Source organism: Zootoca vivipara, chromosome Z1 (assembly GCF_965207765.1).
Source record: "Zootoca vivipara chromosome Z1, rZooViv2.hap1.1, whole genome shotgun sequence".
NCBI classification, from domain to species: Eukaryota; Metazoa; Chordata; class Lepidosauria; order Squamata; family Lacertidae; genus Zootoca; species Zootoca vivipara.
This window is the reverse complement of record NC_142583.1, coordinates 15,655,582-15,668,208: the sequence shown is the minus strand read 5'-3', so window position 1 is coordinate 15,668,208 and position 12,627 is coordinate 15,655,582. Positions and strand designations below refer to the sequence as shown.

General features: G+C 40.9%; 1 protein-coding gene across 4 annotated transcripts; it reads right to left on the bottom strand.

Moving 5' to 3' along the window:
• Window positions 1-147: 147 nt before the first annotated feature.
• On the bottom strand, window positions 148-12,415 carry SGCB (sarcoglycan beta). Of its 4 annotated transcripts, none has more exons than XM_088660882.1 (7): window positions 12,062-12,415; window positions 10,091-10,300; window positions 9,273-9,427; window positions 7,726-7,911; window positions 7,213-7,404; window positions 6,341-6,472; window positions 148-3,778 (listed from the first exon to the last, which is right to left on the bottom strand). In XM_088660882.1, exons 3-7 carry the CDS (start codon window positions 9,306-9,308, stop codon window positions 3,575-3,577), a joined length of 750 nt encoding a protein of 249 aa, XP_088517008.1. In that variant the 5' UTR covers window positions 9,309-9,427; window positions 10,091-10,300; window positions 12,062-12,415; the 3' UTR covers window positions 148-3,574. The 4 variants fall into 4 exon arrangements, with proteins under 4 accessions (XP_088517008.1, XP_088517009.1, XP_088517007.1 ...); XM_088660883.1 differs by having other exon boundaries at window positions 12,347-12,415; XM_088660881.1 differs by lacking the exon at window positions 9,273-9,427.
• Window positions 12,416-12,627: the final 212 nt, after the last annotated feature.

Here is a 12,627-nt window from a genome sequence, read left to right as displayed (position 1 = left end):
TGAACTAGGCCACTATTATTATTTTGTATAGTTGGTGGGAAGGATATGAGAGAATGGCTTGTCGAAGGCCATCCAAAGTGTGTGTGGCTTATACACAGCTGCTATACTACCCAATTTAAGATGTATGAGGCTAGATTTTTGAAACCATTTCAAATGGACTATCCCATATAGTTTTATTTTGAAATAAAGTTTACAAAGGTGTACAGGAGAACATCTCAGCAATTGTTAGATGTCCAAACTGCTCCTCAGTGCAGAGGTACAGTTTGTATACAGCTCATCAGAATCAAAGGCATAAAAGTATTAGAAAAGTCCTGTCCTAAAAGACAAAACAAAAAACAGCCACGCACAGAAAGCAACACAGCAAGTTAAAAACCAATAACACTTTCATTTTGTATAAAGTAACTTAGTAAAAAAACGTGCAAATAAATAGCAACAGCACCACAGTGGAAAAACACATTCACAGAGATTGTTTAGGAGTGTTCAATAAAAAACCCTTTTAAAGTTTATTGCTACTACAGTGGTACCTCGACTTACGAACGACTCAACAACCGAATTTTTCGACTTACGGCCGCGCGCTTACAAATGTCTCGACATCAAAAAAATAACCGTGGCGGTTTTAGATAGGAATTTTTCGACTTACGAATTTTTAGATGGGGTTGCTTACGAATTTTTCCGTTTTCAATGCATTCCTATGGGAAATCACGTTTCCAATGGCGTTTTTCGACTTACGAATTTTTTTACTTACGAAGGTGCCTTTGGAACGGATTAAATTCGTAAGTTGAGGAACCACTGTATTTGGGTTTTCCTTTAGGACCTTGCTCTCCAAATTTAGTTTTGGCACATTGTAGCACTTGCAGATTGAGTGGTTTAACAATAGGATCAACAGTTTTAAGCAGACTGGTAATCTGTGAAGGGATGCTCTGAGCCAAATGCCTGTTATAAATGAGCTTTCTTCATTGTTCCCGCAGTGCATTTTAAAAAATGTCTCTTACATATACGTTGGACCTTTCATTCCACTCTACCCTTATCTCCCAATGGCAGATGCTGAAAGTTGTGTCAGCATCCAGAGTAGCACCTGATGCTCTCTGAAGGGCTGCCATGGGAAATAAACATTAGCGAAGGCCCTGTGTGTTCAAAAATACTTAAGATGCATGCATGGGCTTCCTTGGATTCAAGCCAGAACAAATGATGATTTATACTGTTGCCTTCCAAATATTGTCAGTCCTAAATTTCTACTAAAAGGAAGATACTTCACTGACTTTAATCTATTGATACTATTTATGCTTTTGTTAATATTTAACAAAGTCCTTTGCCAACCTTTGCATTTCATGTTACGGTTCCTGCTATTTTGTAGTGAAAGTGGCCTAAACAATGCTGTTAGGAGGCTATCTACAGCCGTGAGTCAGAATCAAAATGAACAGTTGCCTGGTTGCTTGACTCATTCAACTCTGATAAAATACAAAACTCTAGCATATGATTAGCATACAAATTATCCTGCAAATTTTGAGGCACCATTCAGCTGCCTGAGGCCTTTTGCTTTTAACCCCATTCTTCCAGGGCATGAAGAGGCTGAAGCTGTACTAATATTTACCACTTATATAACACATGCCATGTGTTCAAAGCATTTCATGTGCCTTATGTCACTGCTGTAAGTCCTGAGATAATGTAAATCAGTATTGTTATCCCTGTATAGGGCTAATACTTAAATAGCATGTTAAAAGAAGAATTAAAAGTAATAATTTAAAGTTCAAAAGTAACTCTGGTAGGAGGAGATCTGGGGGGGGGGGTTGATGCTTTTAATTCATGGGGAAGGGCTTTTAGAAATCTCCCCCCCTCGTGGCTGTGTACTTTTCACTTCTTTTCTACACGAAGACTGAACTCACTTGCTTAGAACCCCACCCGGACTTTGCTGTTGGGTGGGGAGAATTCGGCCACTAGGAGGAGATCTTCAAAGGGGGGGGAGGTTTGATGCTTTTAATTCACGGGGAAGAGCTTTTAGAAATCCCCCACCCCAGTGACTATGTAGTTTTCACTTCTTTTCTACACGAAGATTGATCTCCCTTGCTTAGAACCCCACCTGGACTTTGCTGTCGGGTGGGGAGAATTTGGCCACTACGGTAAGTAACTAATATAAACACAATTGTTTCTGCCAAAGCAGCTAATGGGTTAACAGGAGCTGCCATAATTTTGGTTTAGTAGTTTTAATACTCCATTTCATAATGACATTTAACTATATCCAACCCGTACCAATGAAGTGATTGGTCACAGGATAACAAATTTACATTACAATTAGTTGCAGAGGGTAGTTATAGAATAGCCCCAATCATATCTCTCAGTACAACTTTGAATGCTGTTCACGCAGATAAATGTATCACCATTTTCTTTCTCTGTAACATGTGCAAGTCAGGTTTGCACTTATACCCTGCCAACATGAGGGTTTTTTTAAAAAAAAATCTCCCAATTATTCTCTGAACTGCCTTCCAATTTTTTTCTCATTTAAAAAGCAGTTTAAACTAAAATTATTTATCTCAAGAATGTTATTTTTCTCTGTGCGAAAATAAGCTGTTTGTCACTATTGCTAAAAGCAGGCTTTAAAAATAATTTATAATATTCAAATAAAATGCAGAACCTATGAAGACAGCAAAGGGAAGCCAATACATTGATGGCGCCCTGTACTTCAAAATATTTCATAACTGTTCCTGAATTTTGTTCCTGTAGAGCCTCTCCTTTCTTATATTTTGCACAGAGACAACTCACAGGAGGGACTAAAAAGGGAGATCAAACAGAATGTACTCAGCGCCCTGAAGCACCTAAAGACTTTTTAAAAACTAATCTCGTTTGTGATATTTGCCCAGATGAAATGCCAATCTATTTATATGGAAACCTGTGCTGTTGGTGAAGAGTCTCTGCATAATCCTAAAAGATTCAAAGCACCAGAGTTCAGACGCGTTTCCCCCCACAAATACTGCTCAGCATATTCTGTTGAGGCATATATGAAATCAGAGGGTGGGGTATGTGAGTAGATCATGCCCCGCTAGGGGGCACATCAATGAAGACTGCCATGTAGGCAACACAACCTTTAGCCAAGGCATGGCTAGCCATTTTTGGCCCACAGCCATGCTCACCACCCAGCCACTTTTCAGAAGCCCACATGCCGGTAGTGGTTGAGGTCACCCTATTCTCACATGCATATACACTGATCTGTGCACATCCGAAGGTTCTCACAGACCAGTTGCAGAAAGTACGCTTGCAAAGGTGAGATAAGCCAGAGATGGCACCATGCGCCATTAGGCCTTTCGAAAAGATTTCAGTGACTTCGATTCAGCTATATCCTAAAGTACTTTTGGAGTGATGAATGTACTTAAGTACCTTACTAAAATACAGTAATATGTAGCACAAATGGTCTGATGATATGACTCATGTTTAAAAGAATCTGTTCAATGTAGTGTCCTGGATTTTAAAAAGTGCTTCATGTAGTTCTTTTACAAGCGTAGTAAAAAAACAAAACAAAACAAAAAATGCATGCAACTGTTTTAAACTTAAACTCCTCGTTTGATAGTGCCCTGTTTTGCTTTTAATATGTATTACCGCAGGGATTAACTGAGGTTTGGCAACCCATGTTGCGGCTCTTAACTGGAATGCGGAATAGAGTCCCGTCAGAGCACATGCAAAGTTTGTAGCGTTCCCAGTCGCCATTGTTTAATTTCTCCCCATGAGAAGGACTCGGCAGTCGAGCTGTGTTGACCATCACGCTTCCATTTAGAACAATGCTCTTATCCTATCAAAGAAACATTTGCAGAAGTTAGCAACAGTATTTCCAATTGAATAAACGCATCTACTTTAATACTTTAATGTTAGAGAAATTGACTATAAGAAGCTTCATTGTTCAGAGTATGACCACTCAGCTTAATGTGGTCTACTCTTGACAGGCAGTGGCCCTCGTCTCTGACAAATGACATTCCTTGTCCTGCTATTCATTAATTGGAGATGCCAGGGATTAAACCAAGGACCCTTTTGCGTGAAAAGCACAGGCTCTACCATTCAGCTGTAAGATAGCTAAGAGATCTTTGCTGTGTTCGAAACTGAGATATGAAAGCTAGGGGCTAAATGGCACCTTAAGCCTAGGTTATGGGCGCAACAATGGAATGTCTAGGCAGTTTTTTTATAACGAATACAAGCTGAAAATGAACGAACTGCAGTTAAAATATGTTCATTTTTCGCATAGTCCAGTCCTTCCCCTGCCCACCCCCATAGTATTCTTAAGAGGTTCTCTTCTCCAGTCTTCAGAGAGTAGCTGGAAGTGGGGAGGCAGAAAAAGGTCCTTTCCTTCCACTCTGCAGTTTTAATCTGAAATCTTAGGCTGCAACCACCTCTTCTTATTGTTCCAGTATAGTTTTCGGTTCAAAAAAGCAGCAAGTGCATTAACTGCATATTTTGAGAGAAAATACATATTTAAAAATGAATTCTCATGTGAATTTCAAAAAATAGATTAATGTTTCAACATGAACATGAACTTCCAACACAAGTCGAAGCTACCAACATGAGTCTGACCAAACTGCGGGAGGCAGTGGAAGGCAGGAGTGCCTGGCGTGCTATGATGGGGTCATGAAGAGTTGGACACGACTAAACAACAACAGATTAATGTGGAATAGGATGATATGATTTATTATGTGAAAGGTGGCAAGGACTAGAACTAGCCTGAGTTATCCATCCCCTGTCAAGGCTAATGCTCCATTGCAGCAATTTTGAATGATTGACCTTTGATCTATACTCAACTGCTACAGCATTCATTTCTTCCCCATTGGTCTGTCTTTAATAAACCCATTGCTGCAGCCTTGTCCTGGTGGGAGAGTTCTAGATTCTTTAGGACAACTAGAATATTGGATAGTTATACTGGTACACATACCCTTCACTCTCCGTTATTTGCACTGTGCTCCCGTACCAGAGAGTACAGCTGCTGCAGCAGCCTCGATTCTTGCTGTGGAAAGCTGTGTGCCTAAACTTAAATTCTCTGTGGCTGGGATCTCAGAGAGAGAAAGCCAAAAGTAAACTCGCCTACTGCACAAATATATGGCAGTGTTGCACTTTGAATACTCTGGCTAAATTTATACTCGGTGTGGCAAGGAACATGGACCTTTACTGTATTTTCCCCAAGGCTCTGGAATGAAGTCTTGGATGATATTCAGAGTTGTTATCTTTTAGCCTTTCAGTGCCTGTTCCAAAGGCCTTTGGGCCATTGAGTTTTAATAAGGATTTGTTGCTGTTGCAGTATTTTATTTTCATTTTGTCAGTTTTTTTAAAAATCATTTAATCTTCATTCTAAGTCACCTGTAATGTTGGACAGGTGGGATAGACATATTTTCAATAACTAGAGCTGCAACTATAACCAATCCAATGAATCCTTTAAATTTTTGTTCCTTTACCTAACTTACGGTCCTTATTCATCAGGTTTCCGCACCCAACCAACCTCTCTTTTGATGCTGTGCACCTGCCTCTCTCTTTACTAGGCTCTTTCTCTATGCTGCTGTTGCCAGATATGAGACAGAACATTTCTTCTCTTTAAAAGAGGTCCGCACTTCCTTGAATGGTGGTTGCTGCAATATCTGCTTGGTGGAGAAGACAAGAGGACTGGGGGTGGCTTTGAAGAGCCATGTAAGGTTGAGCTTGCCATGCACCGTCTCCTCGGTATCTTAGCAAGAGGGAAGTAATTAAGTTGGCAACAGTTAACTCTGCGTAACTTGTTTTGGTCAAACAAGGTCCTTTATGAGAAGGAAGGGAGTTGTAATTATTGTAGCGTTGTTTGTTGTTATGCATTTGCTTTTCTGTATAACACCTAGAGAAACTGTTTTATGAGGTTTCTCATATGTGTAAATTAAATTTTGTTCCGCGGCCGGGAACAAAATGTTAGCCTAAAAAACAACACATTTTCCTCCTTTTTTCTTTCCAGGCAAATATATCTAAAAGAAACAGAAAGAGCTGTTTTGTTTTAGTTTTGGAATAGGAATATTCCAATACAAGTTTTTGTTTTAAAACATAGGTATGGAGTATGTGCATGTAGCTGTATCTAAGTCATATTTAACTTGCCAGAAGTAACTATATTAGGCTGACAAAGCAGTTATGTGTTTTGACCTGGAAGGTGTATATATATGGTACCTATAGGTCAAATTTGAGACACATAACAGTAAGCTATAATTTTATAAGGCTTTTAAAAAATATGCCATTTTACATCTATAGATGAGTAGATGAACCAAATCAAATCTGATTTCTCAAACTTGGTTGCAGTATTATATATAGCTCACTGAATCCATTTATACAAACTGAATATCCTGGAATTACTCACTGCTTTCAGTTCCATATTGCCCCCCATATGGAACTCGATGGTTTTGCCCATGATAAAAACACCTTCATTTCCACGGACAATGGCACGTCCATCAACCTTTATATTCAGATCACTGGTAGCATTGCTGGTAATCTGAGAAAAAAAGATAATAGCTGTGCAAAGCATTTTCTAAAAAATAGTTTTGTTTTATACACAAAAACTCCTTCCTACAAAATTGGCCTTGCTTTTTAAACACCGCCGCTCAACCATTAAAACATTTCTGTTGGACGGAGGCTGCGATTCTGCATAGACTGACTGCATATCAATGTTATTGACTGATAACAGTTAACTGCAATCTGTGTTTGTGGCCTCATTTAGACAGCAGTTATATATATCGCAGAGGTAGGGGATCTTCTTACCACCACTTCTCTGAGGACTGTGTTCCCTCAGGGTGTGAGGAGTGGTTGGGGGCAAAGCACGTATGTACTTTCCCTCTCAAAGCCACATACACACTGGACATTTAAGCTGTCATTGCAAAGGAAGAATACTGAATTTTCAATGACCTGACATCATATGACAGCAAGTGATTGATGGATGGGCGGCCCCACCCACTTTTCAAAGTGGCCATAGAGGGCTGGTCACTACTGAATCAGGCCACTGACCAGAACCAGTTCCCTATCTCTGGTTTATAATACACTAGTAGACCTTAGGTTTCTATAGTCTCTACTGAAGATGTACCAACACAGGCCATTTCTAAATGCTTTAAATAAATAACTTAGTCATATGCTTCATCTTTTTATATGGAATGTTAGCTATAATGCAAATAAAGGTTGGAGTTTAAGATTACAGCATGCATCATGTAACTTGCAGAGAAAAGTAAACAGAGATCATACCCTCTCCGTAGATGCTTTTTGAACATTCAAAATTTTTACTCCAGTTGGCAAATGAAACTCATGAGTATTATAGTCAGTGCTAAACAAAGTATTCTGAGTCCGTGGGTCAACAAATTCCATACCAATATCACTTGTAATTGAGGTTCCATTCTTTGCAACACTAAGTTTTGTTTCCCCTTGCTGAAACACAATCTGTGGGAAACAAATGAGATATGTTGTGTTAAATGTAACAAAGGCAATCTGCTACTTTTACAGTGCTTGGTAGCACTATGGCTTCCTGTCAACAAACAACTTAAGACTATAAATATCTTCTTTTTTAATCAATGAACAAGTAGCTTGCAACAAATAAAAACAAAGCAACAATTTACAGGATCAGCAATACAAAAAAATACCACCGCAACGGAGAAAGCAACAGTAGCCAGCAACACAAAATCAAATTACCTTCATCGGAGAAGGATATCCGAAGTAGAAGCTCAGATGTTGAACACAGTACACAATAAAAGAGATACTTACTGGCTGGTTCTCTCCAACAATCACCAAATCCTCATTACGTCGACCTCCGACTGTGCTCTTATACAATGGATGTATAATTCCCATGTCAGAGTCTTGTTTAAATCGCAATAAGCCACTATCATGAAATTCCATGCTGTCACAGCCACTGGGTCCAATGCGAATTACAGTCCAGATGATAAGCGTGATCTAAAAGAGTAAATTTAATTATTTTAAATGTAAATAAATTCCGAAATTGTCATGCCAGTGCTTGGATCAGATACCTTTGAGAAGAACATGTTACTTGAAAACAGGCCCACAAAACTTTCACAAAGTTGAAAACAGCCCACCAGTCATGTATGACAACCCACTAGATGCTCAATCAATCTCTGGTTTGCCTGGGACTGAAAATAGAGCAAAATTCTGGTTGTCAGATTCCTGGCAGGCCACAATATTTAACTGGTAGATTGTGTTCAGTTTGGTGGCTCACAAACTGCATAGTTCTAACTTAAAAGGAGGGCATCTTCATGCATGTCTGTGAAAGGAAATTCGGCAAGCAAAATTAAGGCACCAATCCTAATTGAACTCGGTGCTCTTTACAAGTATATATGATCTGGCTGTAAATAATTTATATTTAAAAATATACTTGTACCTCTTTAGTTGCATAGGGAAAAAAGAGCAGCTCAGTGTTAACTCTTAGCCCACATGACCTTAGAAATTGGATTTTTGACAGGATGCCAACCTAGAAAGAGCATCCATCACTGCTGCCCAATCATTCAAGCCCAGTTACCTTGAGACTCTGGCCTTCCCACAACTACGCAGGGCCTTTGTAAATTAAGATTCCAACAGATGCCCTCAGCATATTTAGAGTGGATATATTGGGGAATGTCCCATACGGATCACAAATGTATACATGGATGCAATTAGGTAGAGGATGTCACACGCTATCTGCTAATTTGCCCCCTGTATACAATGCCCAGAGGAAAATTTATATCGCCAATTCTTAACTGGCTTCCAGGTTGATCCGCACAGGAAGTGACAGTTGAATTCCTAGCAGATAAACACCTGTACTGTATATTACATGCCAGGTAGCCAATTTTGTCCTGGCAGCCAAGAAGCTCTGTTTCAGCTATGTGAATGCACTCCAATCTTAAGTCTGAATGTTGTAAATTTCTTTTTACGTGTATGATTTTAGATGAAAGTTTCATTTTATTCTGTGTCCATTGTAAAGGCCTTTGGCTATATACAATAAAAATGGATTGATAACTCTTAGTCTGACACTGAATAATTAGCAATCCATTGAAAGGATGAAAAGCAGAAAACTGGTTAATCTCTACAGATCCTAAGAAAATTCTTCGATGTATGTGGAGTGGATAAGTACATTTTTATCTTGAATTCACAGTACAGCTTATGCAATATGGAATGTTTACTAAGAAGCAAAATAGAATTTATTACCAGTTGTGGAGCATTCCTTTGACCTAATTGACTAAGACCGTTCCATGTATTTATTTTTAGGAATCCCTTTTTTCAAGCATACTATGGACAGCTGGGTCCAAACAGATACACATTGCCATGTTGCCATTCGTCCTCTTGGTTTTAATAGGCATAAATGGCACCCAATGTTTATAATCTCCATGTACAGTTCCAAGTTTGGTTAGAAACCCTGCATATAGGTAATGAAGATAAATTTCACTGAAAAGCAACAATATTTGGAGCTGGCTTGGCACTAAAAAGGAGGAAAAAAATACACCTTTAGAATTCTGTTGAGACATAATTAACCATGTATGCACCAAAAACCAAATACGTGTACAAGTTTTGTGCTCCCGTTTCCCTTAGTCGTAGCAAGTTTTGAATGTTTCACAGTTAGTTTCCTTCCAAATGAGGGAGCATTAGTGATTATGCCTTTAGTGATACATTTAAAAGCTTGCAAATATACAGATTTAACAGTTAAGTGGCAAGTAAACTGACATGTATACATGCCATACTAATGTCAAATCAGCAGCATTCCATCACATGATTTCTCTTTCAGAACTTGGGGCTCCTTTATCTTCTTCCTTTCCAGGTCTCTTGAACCCCCCACCCCTACCCCCATACACCTCACTCTTCCTGGGCCAACCACATCTGTAGCCTCTTCTTAACCTGCAGCTGGATATAAGCTGTCCATCCAAACAATCACAGTGACTTGCTAGTTTGCTTGCTCTCAAATTCAGTAACCAAGCCATGCCAAAGATAAATAGAAGCATCTTTGGTTCCTTGCATCTAGTTGGTTAGGCCCTACTTAAGTCAATGGAGTTCCACTTCTGCAAATATATTCAAATGTTGGTCTAGTGAATACTAACTTAACAATATAAGCATGACCACAATATTTTGATTAGCTTGTTCTACTTACAATCAAATTGATGACAGCCAAAATAAATAGGAGGACTATCACACAAATGGCCAAGTTGCCTTTCCTGCCTCGCAAGCCAGTTTTATGCAGACGATCTTCATCAATTGGAATATATCCAGCCTTGAAGTTACTGTTGTGTTCTTTGTTAATATTCCTCCGCTCCACAGCTTTCTCACGCATCGATTTCTTCACAGGACCATTAGAACTTTGCTAAAAATAAGTTTAAAATAAGTTCCCCAAACAATATATCCTATTCATAACAAAATTATATGAAGTTTCATTTCCGCCACAACTGGATTGTCACAGTAGGAACTGTTTAAAAGAGCCCAACTTGTAAAGAAAATATTATTTGCAAAGTCATGAGAATGTAGCTATACAGTACAGTATCATGTTTGAATTTGTTGCAAAAGCAGTTACATTTAGCTGCAGCAGAGGACTGCTTCAGCTATACAGTAGTGACGTCCCTATGTTGGATGCTACTCCTATTTGGGGGGAAAATATGAGTACACTTGTTTTGTTGCATGTACCTGTATATGCAGTGTAGGAAGCAGGGCTCTTCACCCAGTAATTTCTCTGTAATATAGCCAGGTTGTTCATATAAAATGACTAGATAAACAGCTAAGCATAACTCCTAGCTACTCAGAACATCCACTGTGTACTTAACGTCAATTCAGTTCCAAACATTCAAGCAAGAGTAAGAGGGAGTTTGAAACAGTAGCTGAGAACTGGAAGAGGCTGAGAGCCCAATTGTATGGTGCCAGGAGCCTCCAGGAGGTCACTATCTTGCCAGAGGGATTCAGTCACACACCAGAAATGTAGGTTTCTGAAATAAAAGTGGACCAAAGGGCTATGTTGCAACAAATCCATTTTCTTTTAAAAATGGCCTTTTTGCAGTTCGGAAAGTGATGCACTAAAAATGTGATAACAATTTGATTGATTGGAAGGCAAAAAACCTCCCTGTGAAAAAAATGATCAATAAAGAGCGGATACTATGCAAGCTTTGTGCAAGAAAATTGGATGAGTGCTCTATAAAAAGGTCATCTGACGGAGCACACACACCCCCAGCCTTCTTTTTTTGGGGGGGGGGCAGGGAGAGGGAGAGGAGACACATACTAAAAGCACAAGCAAGATTTGCACAACACCAAATTGCTCCTGGACCAGAGAGCAAAGTCTTTAAAGCAAAAAGTTGTGCGCTTTACCGTACTTGGCTCTGTGCCATCAAAACGCTTTCATTGAAGATTATTACTATTTTATTATCTATTGAATTTATATATAGTATTCCACTTTGAAAGTCTTTGGTCGTATTCCCCGGAAATCTCCCTTAAATCCCTATATATGCGTTGCCCCCCCCCTTCTAGTCTTCCAAGGCTGAGGAACTCGTGGCCCTCTCTAGACGTAATTGGACTACAACTCCCATAATCCCGGCCGTGCAGGCTGGGGTAGATGGGAAATGTAGTCCAATGGCTTTTTGGCACGCCATTGGTCGCCCCGCCCTCAAGCCTCCTCCGCGTTTGCTCGAGGGTGAAGCGAGAGTTGGATCCTCTGCGCGCAGGCGCAGGACGCTCCCGATCTCTTTCTCCGCCCTCAGGCGGCTATTTTTGCTACGGCGCCCATTGACTTGGGAAGCAGTCGCCGCCGCCGCCGCCGCCCTCCCAAGTCTGTCAAACGGGCCTCAAGTGTCGCCTCACACGCACTAGGGGGCTGGTTCTAATTTCAGAAAGCCGGGCGAAAGGCAGACATAATACGTGTCCAGGCGACAAATGCCACGAATGATGAGCGACGAAACACTAATAATAAAAATAGTAAAATAATAATGAGCAACGAATGTCCCGAGGGGAAAAGGGAAGGAGAGACTGCGTAGGTTGGCGCGCCCGACTCCGCCGCTTCCCTGAGGCTCCTCGGCTGCGGCAGAAGCCCGGGCGCCGCGTTCGGGTTGCCATATCTAAAAAAGTAAAGAAACCATCAGGATACCTCGGTTAGCAAATGCTCCGATAATTTCGGAGCTTTTAAAATGCACGGTTTAACCCCCGTCGCCGGTTTCATTGGCTCGGCTTCCGAAAAAACAAAACAAAACGGGGTGGACGCTCATCTTCCGAAGGCGAATTCTGCGAAGAGGCCGTTTCGGCGCCTGGCACCTCAAGCCGAAGCAGCCACCTTCTTCCCCGCTCCGTTGATATTTGCGGACAGTAAAACGAACGAGCGCGCGCGTTTCCCTCCTTTTCCCGCCCGAAGCCGGCAACGGCGCCGAGGACTGACCTGCTCCGAGGTGATCGCTGCCGCTGAGGCGACCGCCATCTTGGGCTCTTCTCGTTCCTTCCGCGGAAGGGAGAGCGAGGCTTGGCGGGGCGCCTCTCGCGGAGGAGGAAAGGGGCGCGGGAGCCGCACCCGCCATGCCCGCTCCTTAAAAGGGACGAGGCGGCCGAGGGAGGGCAGGAGAAAGGCAGAGCCTCCGACATTTCTCTGAGGAAAAGAGGCACGTCCCACTCCATAAGGATATTTTTCCTATTCATATCCCACACATCTTATGGGCTTGCCTC